This window comes from Oryctolagus cuniculus, chromosome 17, assembly GCF_964237555.1.
Source record: "Oryctolagus cuniculus chromosome 17, mOryCun1.1, whole genome shotgun sequence".
Taxonomy (NCBI): Eukaryota; Metazoa; Chordata; class Mammalia; order Lagomorpha; family Leporidae; genus Oryctolagus; species Oryctolagus cuniculus.
The window spans coordinates 46,848,519-46,864,648 of NC_091448.1; the positions used below are offsets into that span (position 1 = coordinate 46,848,519).

At 65.1% G+C, this 16,130-nt stretch overlaps 1 protein-coding gene across 2 annotated transcripts in view; it reads left to right on the forward strand.

Moving 5' to 3' along the window:
* The first annotated feature begins 339 nt into the window (after positions 1–339).
* Positions 340–16,130, forward strand: part of DOC2B (double C2 domain beta) — a 49,228-nt gene continuing 33,437 nt past the window's right edge. The window contains exons 1-6 of one of the 2 annotated variants that reach the window (XM_070061173.1): positions 340–823; positions 8,659–8,738; positions 9,215–9,241; positions 11,848–11,922; positions 13,345–13,454; positions 13,583–13,709. In XM_070061173.1, the coding sequence (XP_069917274.1) occupies positions 451–823; positions 8,659–8,738; positions 9,215–9,241; positions 11,848–11,922; positions 13,345–13,454; positions 13,583–13,709 (792 nt within the window). In that variant the 5' untranslated portion in view covers positions 340–450. The remainder of the gene's footprint in view (positions 824–8,658; positions 8,739–9,214; positions 9,242–11,847; positions 11,923–13,344; positions 13,455–13,582; positions 13,710–16,130) is intronic. The other variant, XM_051824566.2, reaches the window with a different exon arrangement.

The window sequence follows — 16,130 nt, forward strand, 5'->3', positions numbered from 1 at the left end:
CCCGCGCAGGAACGCGGAGCTGCGTGGCCCGCGGTCCCTGCTCAGCCGGCCCCAAGAGCCACCGCAAACCAGAGGCGCCGCGGACCCTGGCCGCTCGCCCGCCGTGTGCGCGCGCAGGGTCCCGGGCCGGCGTGCGCGCCGGTGTGAGCGCGAGTGCGGGCGCGGGTGGCGCCGCCCGGCTCGCTCCGCTCCGCGCCTCCCGCACAGCCCGCGCACTCACCCTGCTTGGTTGCTACCGGGTGACGCGGGCTGGGCCCGCCCCCTGCCTGCCGGCCCCTGCACTCACTCGCGCCGGCCGCCGCCGAGCAGGCAGGAGCCGCGTCAAGGCCGTCCGGGGGCGCCGCCGGCCGCGCCCGCAGCCCCCGCCGCGCCCCGCCGGGCCTGCTGAGCCGCCCGCGGGCTGGGGTCGCGCCGGGCCGGGCCGCGCCCGGGCGGGGCGGCGCTGCCTGCATGACCCTCCGGCGGCGCGGTGAGAAGGCGACCATCAGCATCCAGGAGCATATGGCCATCGACGTGTGCCCCGGCCCCATCCGGCCCATCAAGCAGATCTCGGACTACTTCCCCCGCTTCCCGCGGGGGCTGCCCCCGGCCGCCGGGCCGCGCGCCGAGGCGCCCCCGGACACCCCCGCGCGCCCGGCCGCGGCCAGCGCGGGCCGCCGCAGCCCCTCCGACGGCGCCCGCGACGACGACGAGGACGTGGACCAGCTCTTCGGAGCCTACGGCGCCAGCCCGGGCCCCGGCCCCGGCCCCAGCCCGGCGCGGCCGCCCGCCAAGCCCCCCGAGGACGAGCCGGACGCCGACGGCTACGAGTCGGACGACTGCAGTAAGTTTCCAAGTCGCCGGCGCCGGCCCCCTCCCCTCGCGGGGCGCGCGCCGCGGCCTCGCGCGTCCCCCGGGGCCCCCGCGCGATGCCCTCGCCCTCCCGCGCGCCCCGCGCCCAGCCCGCGGCCCCCGCGCCTGCCCCGTGCGCTCCGCGCACCCTGCACACCCGCCCGACACCTCCTTGCCGGGGCCGGTGAGGTGGGAAGTTTGGGGGCGCCCCCTGGGGGCGTCCCGTTCCGGGGCCGCGCCCCCTCTCGGCCCGCCTGCGGGGAGCTCGGGCGCGGGCGGCGGCTTTTGTTCCCGGGAAGGGCGGAGCTGCGCCCCGGGGAGACACCAGTTGCTGCCGGCCGCACGGTGGCTCCCCGCGCGCGAGCCGCTCCGGACAGGCCCCGCGGCCCAGGGTCCGGGCTGGGGCGGGGAGCCCGGGCCTCCCGGTGGGCCCAGCAGCCCTCAGTGCGCGGCGGCTTTTCTGGCGCGCGGGCCGAGGACCGGGAAGACCGCGGGGCCGGTTGTCCTTCGGAAAAACCTTGGCGGTCCCTCCTGTCGCTGCGTGGACCCCGCCGCGGTGCTGGCCGGACCGGCGACCTTTGCCCACCTGTTACACCCGCGCCCCCTCCTCCCCGCCCTGAGCCCCCAGGGAACAGGCGTGGGCCCCGGATCCGCGGGGCCAAGGCCCGGCCGGCCCCGGGGCTGGTGGGCAAAACCGAGGCAGGAGGTCACGGTCTCATGGGGAGTCGCTGTGCACCAGGTGGGGCTAGGGACACGGTGCGAGGGGCTCCCCACCCAGCTGTGGCCCCAGCTGCATCCCTGAGACCCGGAAACCCAGCGTCAAACCCGGCCCTGGGTCTGTATAGCCTGCTTGGGGCCCTCACCTGGCTCCAGGCCTGGAGTTCCCCCCAGTCCATAATTTGCCCAAGTGGAGGTTACCGGTGCCACCCACAGTGCTGGCACTTGCCTCCCTGCCTGGGGAGGCCCCACCACCGCGGGGGGGGGGGGGGCTGAGCACTCTGTCTAGGCCTGGACCACAGGCCTGGCAGGTGGAGCCCTGCCCCGGGGCATGGGGGTGGGGGAGTAATCATTTCCCCCACTTTCCTGCCAGCCTGGGAGACTGGGGCAGAGTTCATCACCCCGCACCCCGACCACCACCCCGCGCCTGGCCCCCTCCCTTGCTGGCCTCTGAGCAGGCCCTCCAGGGGACAAGTCAGCTCCTGGCCGCCCTGAATCCCAAGTCACCTCTGGAGAAGCCACTCCTGGGCCAAGGGAGCGGGCAGGTGGGGCAGGGCTTCCCTGAGCCTCAGGCCACACTCCTCCTGCCACAGAGGGCCCCTGCATGCCACGGCCAACAAGTCCCAGAGCCCTCAGACAGCCAGGGGCTCGGGCCAGCAGCCCCGCCACCTGTCTGTCGCCCCAGGGTTAGCAGCAGGCAGAGGGCTGGGCGGGGTGTCCTGGCAGGGGGTGGACTCTGGTGGGCACAGCCTGGTGAGCTTAAGCTGTGGGCTGGCCACACCCATGTCACCAGGACTCGCTAAAGAAACACTGACAAGAGGCTCGGGAACAGCCAGAGCCGATGTGCCCTCCCTCCCTCCCCAACCCCCCCCCCCCCCGCCCCGTGCCGCCTTTCAAGGCCTGGACCCCATCCTGGCTTTGAGCGCAGGAACCTGGGCTCCTGCCCCTGGGGGGAACAGGTTGGGGGCAGGTCTGCCCTCCACCCGCTGCCCCAGGCCGTGTGCCCTGCTCTGGGCTCTTGACAGCCAGATCCCTGAATAAGCCTAAATGATTCAAGCCAGATGGTTCATTACGGCTTGAGCCAGGGTTATGCTATTTGCTGCCCTAATTATTGGATTATCTCTGTTCTAACAAAAAGAAATGAGGGCGGTTGCTGTGTTGTCCCAGGCCGGGAGACAAGTGCTGTTGATTTACTCCGCCTTTCTGTTTCCCCTCCAAAGCCCATCCTTTATTAAGTCACCTCAAGGCACGAGCCTAGTGTTCCCAGCAGAGCTCCTGGGAGGGTGGGAAGGGCACAGGCAGCAAACACTGGTGCCCCTGCCCCTCCCCACCCCGGCCCGCCCAAGGGGCAGAGCTCCATTGCTAGAGACACCCACCACCACCTGCGGCTACTGCTCCAGCCTCCGAAGCTGCCATGGCTCAGAGGCTTTGAGTTGGGAGAAACCGGAGACCAGAGCCCGTGGCTTGGGCCGCGAGCACAGTGATGGTCCTGCCACTCCAGACCCCTCGCCACCGTCCCTGGCAATGCTTCTGTCTTCCCACTCGGCCACACTCTTTCCCTCCGAGGCTGGAAACCAGCGTCAATCTCCTGCTCCCGTGCATTTGTGGGTGAGAGACACCCAGGCGCAAACCAGGGTCCTCGTGATGCCTGTGCCTCCATGAACCCAGCAGAATCCTCACGGCTCAAGGTGGCTGCTGTGGGTCCAGGTGTCACCTAGATTTGAGGACCAGTTTCCTACTCCATTTCGCAGTTTAAGATCCGGGAAACCTTTCCCAGAAGTTCCCATAAGATTCATGCATCAACCTAAGCCTGCATAATTCAGCCCCGAGACCTGGAGCAAGGGCAAAGTCGGGACTCGTGGCTGGGTGTGCCGCCAAGGTGCCAGGCCTGCTGGCTGTGTGCCCCTTCCTCGCTCGCCTTCAGTCGTGTGCTGCCCAGACCCACCATGATATTTGTGTGCACTCTCCCAACATGTCCAGCTCGGTGCTGGACCCACCTCTGACCGCCCAGTGCACTCGAAACCCAAAGGGGAGGGCGAGGTGCAGGAGGGGGGGCAGGGCAGGGCGGTATGTAGAGGCCAGCCGCACCAGGGGTGCCACGGCCCAGCAGCTGGAATCGGGGGAAATCACATGGCCAAGGCCGTGCTGCCACCGGGCCGCAGTGGGTCTGGGAGGGACAGGGAGTTCTCAGCAACCGAAAGCAGAGGGCTGCAGAGCCGCCAGCCGGCCCTGTCCTGGCCAATGACCCCCCCTTCCTCTCCTCCCCTGTCCCTGCCTTGCTCCGTGCCCACTGTCCCCACCTGTGGATCAGGTTCAATGCAGACTGCGTCGCTGTCCGTGGTTCCTGCCGCAGTTGTTTGCTTGTGTGTTTTTTGTTTGTTTGTTTTTAGTTTTTAGTATGTGGAAGGCTGACATTTTTCTTCAGAAAAAGTCGGCCCAGGGGCAGGTGTTTGGTGCTGTGGTTAGGAATGCACTTGGGGGTGGGCGTTGTGGCACAGCAGGTCAGGCCACGGCTTGGGACACCCACAGCCCATGTGACAGTGCTGGCTCCAGTCCTGGCACCTCCACTTCCAGTCCAGCTCCCTGCAAGGGATCCTGGGAGGCTGCAGATGACGCGGAGTGCCGAGGGCTCTGCCGCCATGCAGGAGACCCGGATGGAGTTACGGGCTCCTGGCTATCGCGGGCACTGTGGAGAGGAACCAGCAGATGGAAGGTCCCCCCCCCCCGGCTTTTAAATAAAAATAAGTGAAATTTTGGGTAAGTAGTTCTCTCTCTATTTAGGACACATTTCCTGTCCCAGTGGTGTGTGGGTCAAGAGAGCCACGCCCAGGCGTTAGGCCTCAGAGAAGCCCACTAGCACAAGCTGACCGCCTCAAATTAGCCAGGGAGGATCTGAGGGGCAGAGGCCCCTTAGTGCCCGACCCTCACCATTTCTGCAAATGTAAACGGGGGGCGGGGGCGACGGCACTCACAGCCTAGGTGCCTTCCCCCCACAGGCCAGCCCCGCCCCCTCCAGGGGCTCTGCCTTCTCTCTCCGGTTTCCTTTTTGTGTTCTGCTAAGACTTTAGCTAAACCCTGGGGCCCTGTGGGGATCCACTGAGCTTTAAGGCAGAAACTCAGGCAGTGAAGAGACCCGGACTCTGGGCAGCTGTGCTGGGCCCGCCCAGCCAGGTCACCTTCCCTCTCTGAGCCGCGCGTCTCCTCTAGGGAATGAAGCCTAGGGACCATTCGCTCCCTAAGAGAGCCTCACCACTGGTGGGCTTCCCAAAACTGCCGCCACGCCACGCTTCCGTTTAGACGCTGTCCTTTCTTTCTTTCGTTTCTTTATTTATTTGAGAAGCAGAGTGACAGAGAGGGAAGGAGAGACAGAGCTCTTCCATCAGCTGGCTCACTCCCCAAATGGCTGCAACAGGCGAGGCTGGGCCAGGCTGCAGCCAGGAGCCAGGAGCTTCTTTGGGGTCTCCCACGCGGGTGCAGGGGCCCAAGCACCTGGGCCATCTTCTGCTTTCCCAGGTGCGTTAGCAGGGAGCTGGATCAGAAGCAGAGCAGCTGGGACTGGAACCAGCGCTCAGATTTGGGATGCCAGTGTCGCAGGCTGTGGCTTAACTGTCACTTCTTACAGAGCTGTCACTGGGTTCAGAGGGCTTCAGGCTGTCGGAGGGCCACCCAGGCTCGGGGTCCCCGGGAAGGGCTGGCAGCAGTGGCTTCTGCTGGGCCATGTCCAGGCCCTTGTCGCACAGAGTCTCTGTCGCAAGCAGCGCCTCCCCCTTCTGCAGCCAGGAGGCCCCAGGGAGCAGGCAGCCCTCTGTCTCTCCCGCTTGTCCTTCTCTGGGGCTGCAAAACACAGAAAGCGTGGGTGTGTTGGCGCCCACGTTGCACTCCTGTGAACTACTGGTGAGCACACAGCCTGAGCACACAGAGCATGGGGCGGGAGGGCATGGCCGGGGCGCAGTATGGGCTGCTGGCGTCACAGGTGGTGGCTTTACCCGCTGCGCCACAGCGCCGGCCCGACTCTTTCTTTTAAAACTTTTATTAAGGGGCTGGCACTGTGGCGTAGCAGGTAAAGCCGCCGCCTGCAGTGCCAGCATCCCATATAGGCGCCGGTTCGAATCCCAGCTGCTCCACTTCCCATCCAGCTCTCTGCTATGGCCTGGGAAAGCAGTCTGCACCCATCGGGAGATCTGGAAGAAGCTCCTGGTTCCTGGCTTTGGATCAGCCCAGCTCTGGCCACTGCAGCCATTTGGGGAGTGAGCCAGCAGAAGGAAGATCAATCTCTCTCTCTCTCTCTCTCTCTCTCTCTCTCTCTCTCTCTGCCTCTCTGTAACTCTGCCTTTCCAATAAATAAATTAAACTTGAAAAAAAAAGTCAGAACCGGGCCGCCTGGGGCTGCCAGCGGAGGGACCCCCCAGCCTTCCCCTTGTCTTGCGGTAGCAGTGACAGGCAGCAGCATTGAGTGACACTGCGTGAGCTCCCCAGGTGGGGAAGGGAGCGATCCTGTTTGAGCAGTTTTGTTCCAGAACGGGTCTCGGGGGGGCAAGTCCAGTTTTCTAGAAAAGCTGCCAAAGTGGGACTGCGCCGTCTATAATTACCTCCGAGGGCTTCCCGTGCGCCGGGACTCGGCAGACGGGGCACAGAGACGTGGGAGACGCTCAGGTCACACACAGGGATGCTGTCCAGCGCTGCCACAGGCAAAGGCGGGGCCGTGAGCCTGGCAGGGGGTGCACGAGAACCACGACTCTTGTCCTCACCTGGGAAGAGCGGGCGGCTGCACGGAACACTGGCCCGCCCGGGGCAGGTGCTCTCCTCCTGCAAGGGCCCGTGTGGTCGGGTGCCATCTCCCCAGCTCTGCCTTTGCAGTAGATGCTGTGGCGGGGTTTGGCCAGTAGCCACCGGAGGACCAAGCCCCATGCTAGGAGCCCAGCTCCAGCCCTTGCCTAAAGAACAGGCACCTCACCCCTCAGCCCAGCATCTCTCCAGCCACAAAGCCCCCCCCCCCCCGTGCCCCTGGCCAACTCCTACTTCTCCATCATGGCTCCTCCAGGAAGCCTTCCTTGATAGCTCTCATCCAAGTGGAGGCCAGGCATCCCTTGAGGACCTCCGTGGCTCCTGTCTCAGTGGACTCCACCATGTGGGTTCTTTTCATCCATTCTTTCCCGTAAGCAGTACTCACCATGGGGAGAGGGACCCTGCCCCGTACGTATCCTGAGCATACAACACATGTGTGCATGAGACTGTTCACCAGCTCAGGGCCTGGAAGCAGGACCTGGCTTCGGAAGGCATAAGGGGATGTGCCTTTTGCTCTCCAGGGTCCGTCCTGGCCTGGTGCCGAGAGCCTCTTCGGCGTGGAAGGCCACAGCTGTGGCGTGTGCTGGCTCCTGAGGGTGGCAGCTGCACCCGTTCCTGCTGCACCCTCCTCCTGGCCCCTGAGAGTGGCTGCTGCCTCTGAGAGACGGGGAAGCAGCACGGGGACCCAGCTGCTCCTCGCTGCTGGCCCACGGCCCCCCCAGAGGCCGAGCCCCGAGGGAGCCTTCCAGTGGCTCGGCGGTTGGCCTGGCCAGGGCCTGCAGCCTCTCTGCCCCGTCTCTGCTGGCCACTCAGGCCTGAGGGAAATTGAGGGCAGTTGCCCAGGGAGGACAGGAGCTCCTGTAGCCAGAGCCTGGCACACGTGCGTACCACCCTGTGCCAGCCATAGGCAGTGCAGCGCAGGGGCTGGGGCAGGAGGCTGGGTAGTGGGGGTGGCCCCCTGAGCCTCACCTCCAGGCCTCAGCTCCTCCTGTGGAAAATGGGCCAATGACACCGCTCCCAGGGCTGGGTGGCACCGGCAAACAGTAGGTGCTCAGTGGGCGGCGGTTGCCATGGAGACGCATTCTGCCCTTGCTGGTGGCCCACCTTTATACTTCTACCTGTTACCTGTAGGACGCGGTGTGGTTCACGTGTGTAGATTTCAGTTTTGTAAATTTGCGGTGGTTGTGTGTTAGTACTCACAGGCTGCTCAGGTTAGAGCAGCGCTGACGGGGCCGGAGCCATGGCGCAGCAGGTTAAGCACCGCCCCACCCCCAAGCCGGGACAGCGGTACCCCGTGTGGGCAGCAGTTCAAGTCCCGGCTGCTCCACTTCCGATCCAGCTCCCTGCTAATGTGCCTGGGAAAGCAGCGAGGGATGACCCAAGTACCTGGGCCCCTGAACCCATGTGGGAGACCTGGATGGAGTTCCAGGCTCCAAGCCTTGGCCTGGCACAGCCGTGGCTGTTGCAGCCATTTGGGGAGTGAACCAGCAGATAGAAGCCCTCTCTCTCTCATTCTGCCTTTCAAATAAAATAAATCTTTAAAAAAAAAAAAAATGACAAGCACTGATGATGCCATCACCAGGGACGTTAAAATGTGCCTGTGACTTCAGTGAGCAGGAAGTATGCCAAGGCTGAGAGATCTGGGGCATTCATCTCCATAAAGAAATCCTTTTGGGTAATTTTTACTTTATTTTTAAAAAGATTTATTAATTTATTTGAAAGGCAGAATAGAAGCAGGGGGATTTTCCATCCGCTGGTTCATTCCCCCAGTAACCTCAATCCTCAATAGCCAGGGCAGGGCCAGGGGGAAGCCAGGAGCCAGGAGCTTCTTCCAGGTCTCCCGCGTGGGTGCAGGGGCCCAAGCACTTGGGCCATCTTCCACTGCTTTCCCAGGCCATAGCAGGGAGCTGGATGGGAAGTGGGGCAGCCGGGATTTGAATGGGAGCCCATAGGGGTAACTGAAATGTGACCAGCGGGTCTCAGGGCTGTAGCGGCCGTCTGTGAGCCGTCTCGGTGACTGGAACCTGGAGGGCTGCTCGGCTTCTTCAGGTGGCCCTGTGGCCAGAACCTGGGCCAGAACCTGGGGTGGAGGGGGAGGCGGGCTGGGTCCCGATGCTGTGTCTGATTGGAGTCGCTGCCTGCATTCCTAGAGTCTGCGTGTTTAAATCCCCTGAGAATTACTAAGGATGACTTTGGCCTGCACTGATTTCTCTAAACAATATTTTGTCTCTTGTTGGGGGAAAAAAAAAAAAGGCCCATTTGGGCAGGCAGGGGCCGGTGCGGCTTCCCCTGCCGCTGCGTGACCCCGGGCCTCTTTGTCGGCAGCCGCCCTGGGCACGCTGGACTTCAGCCTGCTGTACGACCAGGAGAGCAACGCCCTGCACTGCACCATCAGCAAGGCCAAGGTAGGCCCGCGCCCGCACCCCCACACCCCTGCGCCCCTGTGCCGCCGGCTGGAAGCCCAGCCCTGCCTCTGTCCCACTGGGCTGCACCGGGGCAGGGCAGGGAGAACTAAAATCCCTGCCAGGCGGGTGTTCAGAGAGCAGAGGGAGGAGGGGCCGGAGGGTGTGAGCAGGGTGGGGGTGGGGGCTGTGGATCCCGCAGGGCAGGCATGGACGGAGGCTGCGGCTGCTGCTGGGGGTCTCTCCCACCCAAGCGCCCAGCACCTCGGCCGCCCGGACTCCGAGGAGTAGGCCACTCCGAACTCCTGCCCTGGACGCTGGGGCCGCGGAGGAGGCTGAGACCACCCCAGGCAGGGGTCCGGCCTCCTGGCCTCGCTCCCTGGGTGCCGGGTGTCTGTGGAGCCCCTCCCCAAGCCAGCTCTGTTCTCACCCGTGCTGTTCCCTCCGTCCCCTACCTCATGGCTCCCTCCGGGAGGAAGGTGCCCAAGTTGATGTTTTCTCGAAAGGTAAGGGCCTGCAAGGCCTAGGAGAGCCCCTGGCGGGGCTGGGGATGGGCCGGGCTCCCCACAGAGCTGCCTGGGCCCTGACCCACCCCAGCCTTCCCGACCCACGCCTTCCCTGGCCCTACCCGCCAGCTGAGGGGCAGCCCCTGGCTCTGAGCACCCCCAGCAGGACGGGCCACCCCACGTGGGCCACAGCAGGCGGGGGAGTGCGGTCCACCACAGGCCACAGCCACCTGCCTGCTGTGTCCCCACCCTCCCCTCTCCTCTGGGCCCCCCCCCGGGGGGGGTAGGCCCCTTCTGTGGCTCCTCCCTGCCTTAGAGAAGTTACCCAGGCTGTCAGGCCACTCTGGCCAGAGCCCACCCCTCCTCCTCCATCCCAGACCCCAGGACCCCCCCACCCTGTGTGTAGCTGCCTGCCCTCCCCAGCCTGACGTGTGTGCGCACATGTGTGCACGTGTGTGTGTGTGTGTCTCCGTGTGGGCACCCCAGGTCTAGGCAGGTACCTGTGGGTATACACATATGCCTCTGCTGACTGTGGGGCCCAGCAGGCACCACAGCGGGGGATGGGTGGCCCCAGAGCCACAGTGGTGTCCCCACCCTCTGGAACCTTCTCTGTGAACCCCCAGGTTCATAGAAGAGGCAGTGCAGGCATGGATGGGCTGGGTCCCTGGGGTAGGAGCGAGATGGGGGTGTTTGGGGGAGGCTGGGCCCTGACTTGGCCACCTCGGGCTTTGCTGTGTGTGCAGTAGGGTCAGTCACGGCCATACACGCACCCCCTACACACACGTGCAAAAAAGCCAGGAAAACCCCGCGCGGGACCCCCGCCTGTCTGTAAAACACAAACCCAGCCCCATTGTCAGCTCAGTGCCAGGGACACAGACCCCACCCGGTGAGCCCAGGGCTGCACATGACAGACCCCTCCGCTGTGGGTCCCCAGGAATCCGAGCACTCTGGGAGCCCCCCCATGTGGCACCCTGCAGTAGGGCAGCAGGGAAGCCCTCCAGGCCCCGCGGGCTGTGCCGGGGCAGAGCTTCCTCCCCGCGGGACGGCTGCTGTTGCAGGCTGGCCCTGGTGAGTCTGGAAGACCCCGCCCCTGAACACTTGGCAGAGCTAGAGACCCCTCCCACTTCCTCCGCCGCCCCGGCCTGTGGGAGCCCGCCCCAGAGCCGGGTCCTGCCTCTGGCAGACACTGTAAGCTGGGGGGATCCCTCTGAGGGGCTTCCCGTCACGCCCCCGACCTTCGCTGGGAGCAGGCCCTGTCTGCACCCCATAGGCAGCAGGTGGATCCCCGGGGGGCCAGGGAGGCCACCCGTGTGGGCCCGGAAGTTGGTGACAGAATAGTGCCCGGGCCTCTGGCTGCACCCACGGTCGCTTTCAGCTTCTGAGCCAAGTGTGCGGCCCCCGAGGCCCCCCAGAGACCTGCTGGTGGGAGGGGCAGAGGCCCCAGGACAGTCCAGGGACCGGTAGGACGGAGCAGGCGTCACTCCCCACCTCGGAGGTCCGCAGGCGAGGCCACCGAGGCAGGGGTAGACACGCCGGGCGTTCTGGAGGCCCAGAGCTGTGTGAGAGGAAAGCCGGACACCTGACCCCCTGCAAACACGTTGCACAGCCACGGACAAACGTGCAGCGGCAGCGGCCTGCAGGCGCTGGGTCACAGTCCCAGGGGCCTGGCACGGAGGGAAGGGCAAACTCCCGCCTGCCCGCCCCGCGGCTGTGCTGTCTGCTCCCCTCAGGCCCGGGGAAAGCTGATTATCAACCCCTTTTACAGATGAGACGGACGAGGCTTAGGGCCTTGAGCAACCCACCCACTCGCCCAGCTGCGAAGTACCCACAGCCGAGGGCTGAGCGCAGGCGCGAGCGGGGGCAGCCTCCTCGCCTTACCAGAGGGTGGGGGGGCGGAGCCTCGGCGGCCCGGGGCGGGGGGGGGGGGGCGCGCCTGGTGGGAGCAGCCGATCCCCGTTGTGTAGTAAACTTGCGGTTGGTCTGAGTCAGGCCCCAGGGGGAGCCGTGCGGGAAGGGAAAATGCAGGCCCCAGGAGGAGGAGCCTGAGGTCAGCTCGGCCCCCCGCCTGGCCGGGCGTGGGTCGGTGGGCTCCCGGTGGGGCATTCTCGGCACGATTGGCGAAGGAGCTGGAAGCAAAGCTGGGGAGGGCGCCACCTTGTGGACGGAGCCTCCGCGGCCGCCGGCTGCGGGAGCCCTGCAGTCGCGGAGGGCTGGCCGTGGAGCCTGGCCCCGCGGCGGTTTCCTGTGACCCCCGGGAAGCGCGTGGATGAGTAGAGGATGAGGAGTCGGTGACATAGAGTCAGAGGCTGTGTCTGCAAAGGGGGCGGATCCCGGAGGAGGGAAGCCCCCGACCAGAGCAGGACAGTGCGGGCCTCTTTGGAGCAAGGAGGGTCACCAGCAAGGCGGGGGACTAGAGGCCTTGGCCTGCGTGTCTGGCGGCAGGGGCGGGCGGGCGGGCCCTCCCTGACCTGAGGGTGTGGCCCGGATGCTTCGGGAAAGAGGGCAGTGAACTCAGCCAGGAGGGGCAGAGGGCCTCGGCTGGCCCAGGCCCTGGCTGCCCTGCACCCCCCACTCCCCAGCTCACACCGTCTGCTGTCCCTGCTCAGGGCCTGAAGCCGATGGACCACAATGGGCTGGCCGACCCCTACGTGAAGCTGCACCTGTTGCCGGGAGCCAGCAAGGTGAGAGGGTTGTTTCCCAGGGCCGCCCTCCCTGCTGAGCCTGGGGCTCCCGTTCTCTTGAAGGGCCCAAGCAAGCTGGTGGGCGCCCAGCTCCTGCCCGTCTCACACCCTAGGGCCTTGTGAGTCAGAATTATACGCCTGCTGGGTTGAAGAAACCCCCAGAGTCCCCAGGAGGGTTTCCTAGACACACTCACAGCTGGAGGTTAATATCATGTACAAACAAAGGGATCTGGGCTCAGATAACATGGGAAGACCTGGCTAAATGAGGCCCTTTATTGCAGGCCTCGTCAGCGCCTTTGACGAGCTGATGGGCTGCTCTGTGTCTCCATAAAGGAGATGACGGGCAGCAGCTGCCCGTGTATTTGCCCACAGACTCCTGTTCCCATGCACCCGACCCAGGCAGTGCTTAGGGTACTGGCACAACAGGTGCGTCTAGGGAGGAAGAGAAAAAAATTGCTGTCAAACCAGAGCACCGAGGTGAGCCTTAGCATGGAAGAGCAGGCTTGATTCGTCCTTGTGTGCGTCTTCCTGCTCAGTATTCTATTTTCCTACCAGGGGGCGGGGCCTGAGTTGACCCACCTGTCCAGGAGGGGCCATTACTCCTACTGTAGGGAAGGCAGGGCTGGGTCCCATCCCCCACACCTGGACACCGGTGGTCCCTGCCTGGGCCTCAGTGTCCTCCTGTGGCCAGCACGGCTCAGGGCTGCAGGTGCCAAGGGCGGGTATCCCAGGGAAGTAGGCCCAAGACAGGAGCTCAGGGACCGAGCTCCGAGCAAGACTCATGGGCCCGGGAGTGGGCTTTGGAAACCCCACCCGCAGCCCCCAACCCAGGGCAGCGTTGTATGAAGTGCGGTCTTGCTCTAAGCAGTGCCAGGAGACGCGTGAGTACTCCTTTGACGTGGGGTGCATGGGCTCAGAGACTGTGTGCCCTGTTGGGGTCCCTCGAGCTGGGGTTCGTGACCTCAGAGGCTGCGCTGGTGGCCGGCGGCCATCAGGGCACAGCAGACCGGGAGCTGAGGGTCTGATGGAGCGGGGCAGGTAAAGTGCGAGGATCACGGGAACCGCTTCCTGCGGCTGCTGTAACAAACAACCAAGTCGCTCGCAGTGTTGGCAGGGCTGCCCTCCTCCTAGAAGCCACCCTGGCTGCGCGGCTGGTGGCCCCTTCCTGCATCTGCAAAGCCAGCCACGCCTGCCCCTGACCTGCCCTGGGTCTTGCGACTGCCCTGGGCCGGCCCCATTTACAGTTAGCCAATCAGCGCCCTCCGTTCCACCTGCACGCCCATTCCCCCCACACACACACCCAGGTGTCAGGCCACGCATCCACAGGCTCCAGGCACTGGACGTGGCCGCCCTGGGGCCAGCGTATCATCCCCACCGGGCTCCTGCGCTGGTCCCGGCTCAGAACCCGCTTCCTCTTTGCAGGCCAATAAGCTCAGAACCAAGACCCTGCGTAACACGCTGAACCCCACGTGGAACGAGACCCTCACTTACTACGGGATCACAGACGAGGACATGATCCGGAAGACCCTGCGGTGGGTGGGGCCCCAGCCGCCCACTCCCTCCCCCCCTCCCCAGCCCCCGGCCACACCCACAGATCCCTGGAAGCAGACTGGGGGCGCCCAGTGCTTCTGAGGCCCCGGCCATGCCCCTTGCCCCCCAGGATCTCCGTGTGTGACGAGGACAAATTCCGCCACAACGAGTTCATCGGGGAGACGCGCGTGCCCCTGAAGAAGCTGAAGCCCAACCACACCAAGACGTTCAGCATCTGCCTGGAGAAGCAGCTGCCGGTGAGCGGGCGCCGCCCAGGGCGCACCTGCTGCGCACCTGGCAGGTTGCAGGTGCGGGGGAGACAGACGGAACCAGCTGCCTGCTCCGGGCCTCAGAATGGAGCAGAGGGAGTGGGGTGGGGGGCGGTGAGCTCAGAGAGGTGAAGGGGAGGCTGGGAGGGCCCCGACGTCTCCCCCAGGTGACAGTGGGGCGACACACAGAAGCGGAATTGACGCAAATGACAGCTGCAGGGGAGAGGCCGGGAAGGCAGCAAGCAGCCGAGCAAGCGAGCGAGCGATCGAGCAAGCGTGGCTCAGGCCCGGCTGCAGAGACAGGAGCCAGATGGGATGGGATGTGCCCACAGGGCAGCTCCCCCGGGGGGAAGGGCAGTGCCCAGGTTTGGGGAAGGCTGAGGCAGCTGCGGACCGAGGCGGCCAGGGTCAGATGCACGGACGTACAGCTGGAGCGAGTGAGGCGAGCGGGGCCTGGGAGCCACCCCGGGAGACAGGAAATAGTTCTTTCCCAGAAACCGCCCCTGCCTGAGGACAGAGTTAGCTGTCCAGATGTTAGTCTGTTTGGCCTGGCCTCCCTCTCTCCCTCCCTCCCTCCCTCCCTCTCTGCTCTCCACGCCTTGCTGCCCCTGGTTCAGGAGTGGGCAGTGGCACATTCCCCCTGGGGCCTGAGCAGGCCACTAGGACACACCTGCCACCACCTGAGTGTATGTGGCCAGCCCCAGGGAGCCTGGAGCCCTCAGGCCCTGGATCGCAGGTGCAGCCCTGGGAACCAGTCAGCCTGCGGCCTGCGCTGCCCCCGGCATCCGCCTCTGTCATCCTGCGTAACTTGCTCACCTTTTATTCGCCTGTCACGTCCCTCCCACGCACAGACACTGTGTGATGGGTGCAACCTTTCGTGTCTCATTAGTCACCAGCCACAGGTAGCCCGGTTTTTCCCGGTGATCTGTGTCACCCGCGAAAGGCAGCATCGGCTCCTGGTAGAGTTGTGTTTCTGGGTTTGGATCGCTGGGGTAAACAACCACAGAGTGTGCAGCGTGGGTGTGAGTGCACACGTGTGTGAGTTATGTGCAAGGGCACACGTGATGGTTTTTATATGAAACAACCCCAGAGAATCCCAGCCCAGCCCCGGAACACCTGCTGAGAGCACCCCTCCCCCCATGACGAGCCTTGAGGAAAGCCACGTGTGGACTTAGGTGTTTTTTGCACCACGTCGCATGTGCCTTTCTTGGAACTCAATCTTCGCGAAATTCCAAAGTACCCCGTTTGCCATTTAGTGTCACTGGCACAAGCGTGCAGTTTCCCACGGTGACGGCCGCCTGTCGCTGTGTCAGGCTACGAGGCTGCCTTCTGGCTCCAGGGCTGTGGGGGCGGTGGCCCCTGTTTGTATGCCAGGCGGGGCACGGTGGTAGGCAGAGTGGAGGGGCCCGGGTGGGCGGTGCCTGAGGAGGTGGGAGGCAGAGCCCTCACCCTGGGGCGGGCACTGGGCAGCTGCTGAGGTGTGGGAGGGAGGGAGTCACAGCTCTGGCTTCGGGCTTCTCCCCAAGGGGCCAAGCCTGGCACTCTGCTGGGGCTCCAGGAAGCACCGTCCAGGGGCTGGGGCCAGGGTGCATGCTCACTGTCCCAGGTGGCCCGGGCAGACAGGCCCGCCTCTGAACTGTGCAGGCTGGAGCTGCTGGCATGAGGTTGAACCCGGAGTTGACCCTGCCCCCCCCCCTTGCTCTGGGCTCCCTTGGAAGCCTCCCCTGGGCTAGGCCTTCACCCACCCACAGTGTGGGAATTACAGAGCCGGCTGTCGCGTGCGCTCCCCGCAGCGCCCCTCTGCCCACGGCTTGCTCTGCCTGGCACTGAAGTGAGTCCCTGGTGGCTTCACCGAACCCTTCCTGGTTTGGTCCAGGACAGACGTGTGGGGAAGCAGGCAGCCACCACACCGCTGTGCGATGGCGGGAGGAAGGCCAGGCCGGTCCCCTCCAGCTGAGCCCAGCCCTGGAGGGGGTCAGGGGCTGATGGCGCACAGAACCTTGCAGAGTACGCGTGGACTGCCGGGAGGGCCGGGCAGATGCTGAGAGGCACCGCAGCAGGGTTCTGTAAGGGGTCAGCGAGTAGCCGTTTGAGGCTCGTGGCTGAGTGGCAGCTGTCGCAGCGCCGTCTCTGCTGTCGGAGGCAGCGCAGCTGAGATGCGGGCGGGCGCCCGAGGCGGCCAGCTGAGCTCATCCAGACTTGAGGCTGGAGTTCCGTCTCACTGCCGCGTGCTGTCAGGTCCGCCACTCACGAGGGTGAAGTCCACTCCCAGCCCACGTCCGTGCGTCCAGTCGGGCCGAAATTTCCCAGCGGGGCAGCTGTGCAGGGCGGTCTGAGGCCCCTGGGCCGGAGGAGCGGGGGTCAGGGCCGGGCAGGGGCTTCCACACAGTGGGCAGCGAGGCCAGGGAG